The sequence below is a fragment of the Engraulis encrasicolus genome, chromosome 4 (assembly GCF_034702125.1).
Source record: "Engraulis encrasicolus isolate BLACKSEA-1 chromosome 4, IST_EnEncr_1.0, whole genome shotgun sequence".
Lineage (NCBI taxonomy): Eukaryota > Metazoa > Chordata > Actinopteri > Clupeiformes > Engraulidae > Engraulis > Engraulis encrasicolus.
The window spans coordinates 10,720,839-10,730,838 of NC_085860.1; the positions used below are offsets into that span (position 1 = coordinate 10,720,839).

General features: G+C 45.0%; 1 protein-coding gene across 1 annotated transcript in view; it reads right to left on the reverse strand.

Moving 5' to 3' along the window:
* Positions 1-10,000, reverse strand: part of kcnq1.2 (potassium voltage-gated channel, KQT-like subfamily, member 1.2) — a 298,745-nt gene that overhangs the window by 121,264 nt on the left and 167,481 nt on the right. Inside the window, exons 15-16 of the mRNA XM_063196671.1 lie at positions 7,723-7,798; positions 4,119-4,213 (exon numbers count right to left, since the gene is read on the reverse strand). Coding sequence (XP_063052741.1) covers positions 4,119-4,213; positions 7,723-7,798 — 171 coding nt within the window. The remainder of the gene's footprint in view (positions 1-4,118; positions 4,214-7,722; positions 7,799-10,000) is intronic.

Consider the following 10,000-nt stretch of genomic DNA (forward strand, 5'->3'; position numbering starts at 1 on the left):
GTCCACACGCAGACAGTCAATCAAGACGGGCCCCGAGGAGGAGGGGGGGACGGGGGGGCACGCAGCTGCAACCACGAGCCCAGATCATCATCATCCACACACACACATGCAAGCACACACACACACATGCAAGCACGCACACACACACACACACACACACACACACACACACACACACACACACACACACACACACGCACACACACACGCACATACACACACACGCGCGCGCACGTACTCACTCACTCACACTCACACACACACACACACACACACACACACACACACACACACACACACACACACACACACACACACACACACACACACACACACACGGACACACACACGGACACGCACACACACACAGTTTAGCAGCAGCAGGTGTCTTTTCTCCAGGCTAGACACTATGGGGACCAGATCGAGCTCGTGACACTGTCAACCTCGCTCCCCCAGCCCATCCATATCAAACAGCATGTTCACTTCAGCTCAGATACACACTGCACATTCTCCGCACGCATATTCTCCACACACACATGCACACTCTGTCTTCCTCTCTGTCTCTATCCATCTCTCTCTCACACACATGCACGCAGGCAGGCAAGCACACACATAGGAACGCATGGCACGCAGACACGCACACACGTAGGCACGCAGGCACGCAGGCACGCAGGCACGCATGCACGCACACACACACAAAACACACACGCCGCTGGTTTGGCTGTGTGCTTTTATTTATCGTTCCACCACAGCCAGGCCTGACTGTTGACTTGTGCCTGGGGGATGCGGGATCGTGCAGGGCAGTAGTCTGGGCATTACATTACATTACATTGCATTACATTTGGCAGACGCTTTATAACCAAAGCGACTTTCAAAAGGGGACATAATCATAGCCAACATCACTAGAAAATACAAAGTGCAGAGGAAATATACAGAACAACAAGTGCAGATGCAAAGAATGGTTAGGTAGTTTGTTTGTTTTTTAAGTAGAGTACACACACACACACACGTACATACACATCATGTGAAGAGTCTGGCCTGGGGCTAGGGCAGCTCAAACATTAGTCTAATAGATAGTCACGAAAGAGGAGAGTCTTCACTTGTTTCTTGAAGGCTACAAGAGATGTGCTTAGGCTTGCTGCCTCTGGGAGACCGTTCCACCACTTGGGTACAGCAACGGAGAACACTTGACTGGGAGTACCTAGAGCGACCGGATGGCAGAGCCAGAAGGCTTGTGCTGGAGGAGTGCAGTTCTCTTCCCGTAACATAAGGCTTTAGTAAGTCCTTCAGATAAGCTGGGGCCGTTCCTGCGATGGTTTTGTAGGCAAGGGTCAAGGCCTTGTGCTTGATCCGGGCTGCGATCGGTAGCCAATGCAACTCAATGAATAGAGGAGTGACATGGGTCCTTTTGGGTTGATTGAATATCAACCGTGCCGCTGCATTCTGGACCATCTGCAGTGGTTTCAGCGCACAAGCAGGTAGACCTGCCATGAGTGAGGTGCAGTAGTCAACGCGGAACAGGACCGTGACCTGTCTGGTTAGGTGCTTGTGCAGGGGTTGTCTAGATCTGTCTGGTTAGGTGCCTGTAGTATTGTCTAGGCCTGTCTGGTTAGGTGCCTGTGTAGTGTAGGGTTGTCTAGGCCTGTCTGGTTAGGTGCAGTATTGTCTAGGCCTGTCTGGTTAGGTGCAGTATTGTCTAGGCCTGGCTGGTTAGGTGCAGTATTGTCTAGGCCTGGCTGGTTAGGTGCAGTATTGTCTAGGCCTGGCTGGTTAGGTGAAGGAGAGGATTGTGCACATCCCAGGAAAAGGTGCAGGACGAAGGCCAACTGTAGTTTTCAAAGTGAGAAGTCCGCAGACTTAGAATCCTTTTTGTTGTACTTTATTATTTCATGGCAGGATTATGTTTCGACCTCAACAGTCTTCATCAGAATCTGATGATGACTGTTGAGGTCGAAACGTAATCCTGGCTGGTTAGGTGCCTGTGTAGTATCGTCTAGGCATGGCTGGTTAGGTGTCTGTGCAGGGTAGTATCGTCTAGGCCTGTCTGCATAACTGAAGGGACTTCTGTGTAGCCCTAAGTACCCTTAGTAGCCCTTTGCTGATGACGGCAAATAGTTTCATAACTGGAGCCCATGTCTTGTGACTGACAGATTGTTTGTGGAATGACAATGTGTTCCTCTCTCTCTCTCTCATCATTGTTGTCGGGGCCCTCTCTGCAAATGCCTTCTAGAAGAATGCTTGACTATTGGTTTCTACGGTAACCCCCCCCCCCCCCCTCTCTTTTTTGTCTTTTCTGATTCCCGTGCTTTACATACCTGATTAAATGAATGGTCACTTGCTTATTGGTGATTTTCTGGGGAATTGCGCAATTTGCAACTATGCAGTTCTGGTAGAGACTTCCACTATTGTCGGTGGCAATAAATTCCACTTTATTTAGTGCAGCATGTGACGTTAAAATGAGCAAAAGCACGTTTTGACGTTAGAATGTGAAGTTTCTGAGAAATGGTACCCCTTTAACTTCTTTGGTAACAGCGTGGGATCAGGACTTGTATTTGTGTCCTATGATGAAGTGTGAATATTTCATCTAAAATGACCATTTATTTGAAAGGGAAATGTGTGGGAATGCTTCAGGGAAGTGTGAAATGAAAGTGTTGGTGTTTCTAACGAGACACTAAGAGCTCATACATCCCATGTAGAGCCAGGGGCAGTGCACACACACACACACACACACACACACACACACACACACACACACACACACACACACACACACACACACACACACACACACACACACACACACACACACACACACACACACACACACACAGAGTATTTATAGTATATAGTAGAGTCAGGGGCAGTGCATTGCTCTAGACCAGTAATTCCCAACCAGGGGTACAGGTACCACCAGCGGTAGCCTACACAAGCACACTCTAGGGGGTACTTGGACATAGTAATAATAATAATTGAACAGAGCATAGTCATACTGGGATTGAAGAATATATATAGAGCATGGTGCGGAGCACTCGTGGAACAACAAAAAGGTTTGGGGGTACACGAGGACAAAAAGGTTGGGAAACACTGCTGTGGACAGGAAAGACTGAGCGCTACATTGGAGAGCTAAGGCTGCTCTAATGGTGTCATTTCTCTTCCATTTGACACACTAATAAGGAAGCTGTTGATTAATGTTGAAAGTACGCAAAATAAAACTAGAGTAGGTCTTTCCCACGATCACTGGGGCTGTTGTAAGGTGTCATACATATCTGTGAGAAAGTAAAGTCAGGCTGATGTGATGGTGTGAGGAGATGGACTGGCATGCGGGATAAATAGGAGAGGGAGGGAGGGGGAGGACAGACACACAGAGCAGAATACAGGCACGCTGGGTCACAATAGTTTAAACTCAATTTAACAAACTTGGCCCATTCTGCCAAAACAACACATTACGCAGTTACTATAACTCAACTGTACACTCAAGTAACACCCCATCTAAATTGCTAAATGATATTCTGTCACCCCATCTATATTACTAAATGATGTTCTTCTGTCTATACATTCATTTGTGAAAGTGCAATTATGTTGCCAAATAGCAAAAACATGACCCTTACAATGTAGAGGTGAAATAAAGGTCAAATAAATTAGACATTGTAGTGATAAATCCTAAACGCTTTGCGACATTCAAAATATGCAAGTGTGTTAGTAATAAAACATGCTTACTTTGTGTGGTACTACATATGGCAAAAAATGTGGGATTTTTTATTTATTATTTTGTATGTATTCCTATTTTAACTTTGCGGTGTGTAAATTAGCATTTAAATGTAATGTGAGAGCATGGGACAGAAAATTAAGGAATGGAAGATAACTGGCAAGAGGTGGTGACAGGGAAAAAGGATGAAAAAGGATGAAAAAGGATGAAAAAGGGAAAAAGGCAGGAAGTTAGAAAAGGCCAGAGTTGTATTAAGTAAAAGTAGAGGTTGGAACTTGAAGCCATGTAATATCATACCACTAGAGTTGTAATTACATCTGTAAGAGTACTTCTACTTCTACTGTATACAACTCTGGAAAAGGCGGGAAGATATAAAAGGCAGGAAGGGAAGGTAGAGAGGGCGTGTCCTGACCTCCTCTGCAGCTCCTTGATGCGCACCATCATGTTCAGGTGGCCCTGGGAGTACTGCTCGATCACGTCCCGCACGTCGTACGGCTTCCTCGCTTGCTGCAGCACACACACAACAAACACAAACACATGCACGTTACACACGTACGCACACACACACACACATGCATGTTACACACGTACGCACACACATGCACACAAACAAATGCATATTACACACGTACGCAGACATGCATAAGCAAAACACACACATTAACACAGACAAAGAGACACATACACATGAACACACACACACATTCATAGGCGTGCACGTATACACACGCACACACACACAGACGGATACACGCACACACACACACACACACACACACACACACACACACACACACACACACACACACACACACACACACACACACACACACACACACACACACACACACAGAGCCAGTCGTGAACGGCCGACAAGCCACCATTCCTCTCCTGTCCCCCTAGGGCCAGCACTTCCACGCTTTGTTAGCAGTCCAGTGCTGTGTGATCGCCGCCGCAGCTAGGAGTGAGAACGGCAGAGGCCTGGGAAACCAAACACGTCTGGACCAAGGGTCCCTTACTGACCCACCGGGGGGGCTGGGGGGGTGTCTGGAGTTTGTGAGATTTTGGGACAAAGTTTACAGGATACAGCCCTCCAGCTTGACCTACGTCCCCCAACCCCCCCCCCAACCCCCCCAACCCCCCCAACCCCCATCCCCTCTGCATTCCCGACTGCTATTATGAATGAACCCCAGAGTCAAGGCCCAAATGAGAAACTGAGAAGAATGCCTACAAATATGCCATTGTTTTCCATGTGAAACTGCGGAGCTTGAAAAGTCGTCCGGGAGGGTTAGGCAAACCTAGGCAATTGCCTAAGGCCCAGACCAAATCTGTCCTCCGTAGGGGCCCCTAACAGTCACACCAGTCGTGGTAAACTCACATAAAAATAGGCTCAATCTTAATTTGACACTTACATAAAGTAATCAAATATATAAATACTACATACGAGACAAAACTTCAAATTGAATATGTCTATATAATGACTTTTGGGGGCCCCATGTATATATTTCGCCTAGGGCCCCAAAATGGCTAGATGGGTCCCTGGGCTGGAGGAGGATGGAGGAGGATAGGGAACAGGTCTCAGCAGTGCTGCTATGTTGCTGCGTAGTGCAGAGTACAGTGTTTCCACCGCCCCCCCTCCAACCAATTACATCAAATTTCACTGCACCAGCGAGATGTCATAAAACCCTAAGTGAGGTCTAATTAGAATGCTGTGGCCGATAGCTCACGCTGCTGGACTAGCACTGTGCTCTCTCTCTCTCTCTCTCTCTCTCTCTCTCTCTCTCTCTCTCTCTCTCTCTCTCTCTGTCTCTGTATCTCTCTCTCTCTCTCCTCTCCACCAGCCCCACACAAGATGATGACTAAGAATGAAGGTTCAGCAAAGCTGGAGGGTGCTATAACTTAATGTCATTTATCCAGCAGTCCCAGCGCAGTTAAGTATACTATTCTTCAACACTGTTCTACGTATATCTACTTATCTATCTGTCTACATATATCTATATATCTACTTATCTATCTATTTAGCACATTTTACAACAATTGGATAGAGATCTGTGTGTGTGTGTGTGTGTGCTGGGTTTGTTTTTGAGGGGGAAGGTCCTATCACATTTATCAAGGCCCTGCCACACTAAAAGAAACGTTAATTTTCACATTTTGCTACTTCTCTAATGCACGACTTCAGTTTACCAGTTTTTTTTTTTTGTTTAAATGCTGGCCACTGTACAGACATGTTCAGGCCCTGCTTGCACCAGACAGTCACCACCCTGCACTCAACCCTGTTGTGGTGTATGTCTAGAAATACAGACGCACTTGGCGCAAACCGGAGACCACATGATTTGTAACGTTGCATGTCAGGAGTTGCAAAACTCAATACAACACACCACATTCAAAGGAACTGCACCTACTGTCTTAAAAAGTGCAACATTTCTATAGATTTTCAATTTTGTCAAGTTTTTATTGTAGTCAGGTGAAGCAATATGTTGTAGTTTATACTAACAACTGAAAAAAAATCATTCTTTGCATGAGATTGCTGGTCTAGACCAGAATGTTATCTCAACAATATTCCACAAAGCTTGATTGTCAGTCTAGAAAGTAAAAACATTCCATAACTATTTCTGCATTTGTATTTTGGACTTGGCTGTATTTTATTGTTTTAAATATTCCATGTTACTGTACAAGTCCACTGTCCATCCCATAATATCCAATCTGAAGGGCAGATCATCTTAACTTTGCAACTTAATTTACGGCGAGTTCATTAGAATCTTCAGAAAAAGTAATTGAAATGCTTTCAAATTGTAATAGCGTCAAAGTATAATAACTTCAAAGTATAATAGCGTCAAAGTATAATAGCGTCACAGTATGGTAGCTTCCGTAACATCTGAAGGATAGTTCGCACTGTAGGATTCTTTGTTACAACCTGATAATTATGCCATATTACCTACAACTAAAAGTATCTTACACTTACACTAGCAATAGTCATTTTAGCAATATTTACAAACAAACTGAAACCGAAAAAGAGCTTTGTCCTTGCTGCTCTTTACCAATTCTCCCACTGTGAGGTATCTGCAAAAAAAGATGTTGCAATGCTTTCAATTGATATATCTCCCCTGATCTTCTGGGAGTTAGTGTGCATTGTGCTGCAGGGGGGTTCCTATTGTAGGCCCCGCCCTGTAGTGTAGCACTGTGCTCCTATAGTAGGCCCCGCCCTGTAGTGTGCACTGTGTAGGTCCCTGTAGTGTGCATTGGGTGAGTAGGCTCCTATTGTAGGCCCCGCCTGTAGTATGCACTGTGCAGCTCTTGTAGGCCCCGCCCTGATAATTCTGCAGGTCGGAGACTCGGAGAGCCAGACGTGCTTCTGCTGCTTTACAACCTAAAGCTGAAGCCCACTCAGGTGTCTGCATTTCTACCCGCCTCTCTCTCTCTCATGGTGTCTGTCTCTCTCATGGTGTCTGTCTGTCTCTCTCCCTCTCATGGTGTCTGTCTCTCTCAGGGTGTCTCTCTCTCTCAGGGTGTCTGTCTGTCTCTCTCATGGTGTCTCTCCCTCTCATGGTGTCTCTCTCTCTCTACCTGCCTCTCTCTCTACCTGCGTCAGGCAGGCGTGTCTCAACAGCTCCACTCTGGAAGCCTCGGGCTCACCTCATCATCAATTTTCCAGGACACTGCACCGAGAGAGAGAGAGAGAGAGAGAGAGAGAGAGAGAGAGAGAGAGAGAGAGAGAGAGAGAGAGAGAGAGAGAGAGAGAGAGAGAGAGCGAGAGCGAGAGCGAGAGAGAGAGAGCACACCTCTATCTTTCCAAGTATCTCAAAGTTCCAAGTAAATGTATCTTCCATCTTCCAAGTATCGCTAAACAGATATAGAGAGAAAAAGATAGAGAAGCAGTGAGAGAGAGAGAGAGAGAGAGAGACAGAGAGAGAGACAGAGAAAGAGAGCGAGAGCGAGAGAGAGAGGGAAACAACGAGAGACAAAGACAGAGAGAGAAAAACACCTGTACCTTTCTGCGTATCTCCTCGCATGCTCACCTGAAATTTCCGCCGGGCCACAAAGTACTGCATCCGCCTGATGACCTTGATTGCTGACTTGTGAGCGTGAGTTAGTCTGGAACACATAAAGGATAATGCACAGTTAGTGCCATCGCCAGTTTCAAGCATTTTACAGTCAAATAAAACAACAAATAAAACATGATAATAGATACACACATATGGTGTTAGAGTAGATATTCACATATGGTGTTGTTGTCTTGCATTATATATTGAGACATATGTTTGCCTCCTGGCAATAAAAACCCTTTCCCCTGTGTGCGTGTGTGTACTCTCTTTGTGTGTGTGTGTGTGTGTGTGTGTGTGTGTGTGTGTGTGTGTGTGTGTGTGTGTGTGTGTGTGTGTGTGTGTGTGTGTGTGTGTGTGTGTGTGTGTGTGCGTGCGTGCGTGTGTGTGGGGATGAAGAATGGTGCACCAGAGAGGAAACAGAGAGATGCTGGCTGTTTTCCCCAAAGTTCTCTCTCCATCAATTTTAGCATTTTTAAAAGACATGCGATGTGCTGGGATAAACATCTCATTCTGTCATGACCTCATTCAGGAAACAAAGTCACACAACACAAGCGGGGAGAAAACACTGACAACACAAGCAGGGAGAAAACATGGCTGTTGCAGCACTAGGGTTGTAAATCACAGCCTCCATGACGATACGATACAGTATCGATTTCTTAAAGCAGGGATTCGATTATTTTCGATACTTAAGAATCCCCCACGATACGATGCAATTCTATTAAATCGCCGGCCGATATACAGTATTGATGCATTGATACATTTCGATTATTATTTACACCCCTATGCAGCACATGGCAAATGAGTACCAGTGGACAGAAACAGTATATATATTATGTATATTATAATTCCAAGCAGAAACGCAGCATCTACAGAGAACTAAGAAGAGATTTACACATACATGGATATTTATGAAACCAAACTCTCAACTCTCTCAAAACTCTCTCATTTTCCAAACCTCCTCAAAACTCATTTGAAAATATCCTTCTTAGAGGGCTAAAACACACCTGTCAGAATGGAGTTGTTACTTTTATTCACATGTTGTGCATACAAATAAAAAAAACATACATTTTGAAAATATCTGCATACATATAAGCAGTCCCTAATATCCCAACAAAAACCACTGGAACTGGACCAAGGGCGCCCAAGGGTTTTATGGTGGTGGTGCATTTTTTTCTTGATTTTTTTATTCCTTAACAAATTTACTGCGGCTGTGCTCCACTCATTTGAAAAAGTTGAGAGCCTCATTTAGAGAGGCCAAAAGTGGGGATGCCAATGCACCCCTGCAACCCCCTTTCTGGCACCTATGAAGTGGACTTGAACGGAAGAGCAACGGCAGCTATCGATAACTTCTTTCTGAGGACACAGGTGACATGCTGCTCTGGAGATACGCCTTCCTCAGTAATGATCATCAAGGACGACTGCTCTGAAAGGTCTGTGGTATCTCTTTGTTTGATACTCTCTGATTATCCATATAAATGTTGCTATTAAGCCACTGAAAGGCTTTCAAAGGGTCTCTTGGATCAGCTTGCTTACAGCAAAACATTTTCAGATACGCTGCTTTCATTCCCTTTGGAAGTTCATGAAATAGGTTCACGTCTGATTATTATTAGGACCAGTTGTGGGGTTTTCTCTTGTGAGTCTGGTCTTCTAGCAGAGCTAGACGGCTGGGGTTGTGGTTGTGGTGATAACCTGGCAACAGCAAAGAGAACAAATTGTGTTTTGATCAGTGGTGATGTTGGAGAGAATAAGGGTTTGGCGTTGTGGCAGACAAGTCAAGGTTATGAACCCAAGAGCTCACAAGCTGTACCATACACAGGAATGAGTGACCCTGTGTTATCATTTATGTATGCAACTTGTGTGTCACCACTGCTTCCATCTCCTCACGACCGAAAGAAGAGCTCAAAACGGAGTTGTGTCATAACGGGGTTAGTGTAAGTCACATCACTGCGTACATATGTGGATATTCATTGGATTTTTGACTGTGCGAACATGCAAAAGCAGAAAAGGACACACATGCAAGTGTATTCGAGGTAGAAATGACATTTTCATGACATTTGGCTGCTCTTTTGAGAAAGTGATATCTTTTGAGAAAGCGATATTTGAGAACAGGGGCGTAGGCAGAAATAATAAAACAGGTGGGCCCAGAAAAAAACTGACGGGCCCAACCCAAAAGCGTATAGATAGTTATTATAATATCGTGCTCAAAAATTATACTTTGAAATTGAAATAATAGAAATCACAGTAGATGAAC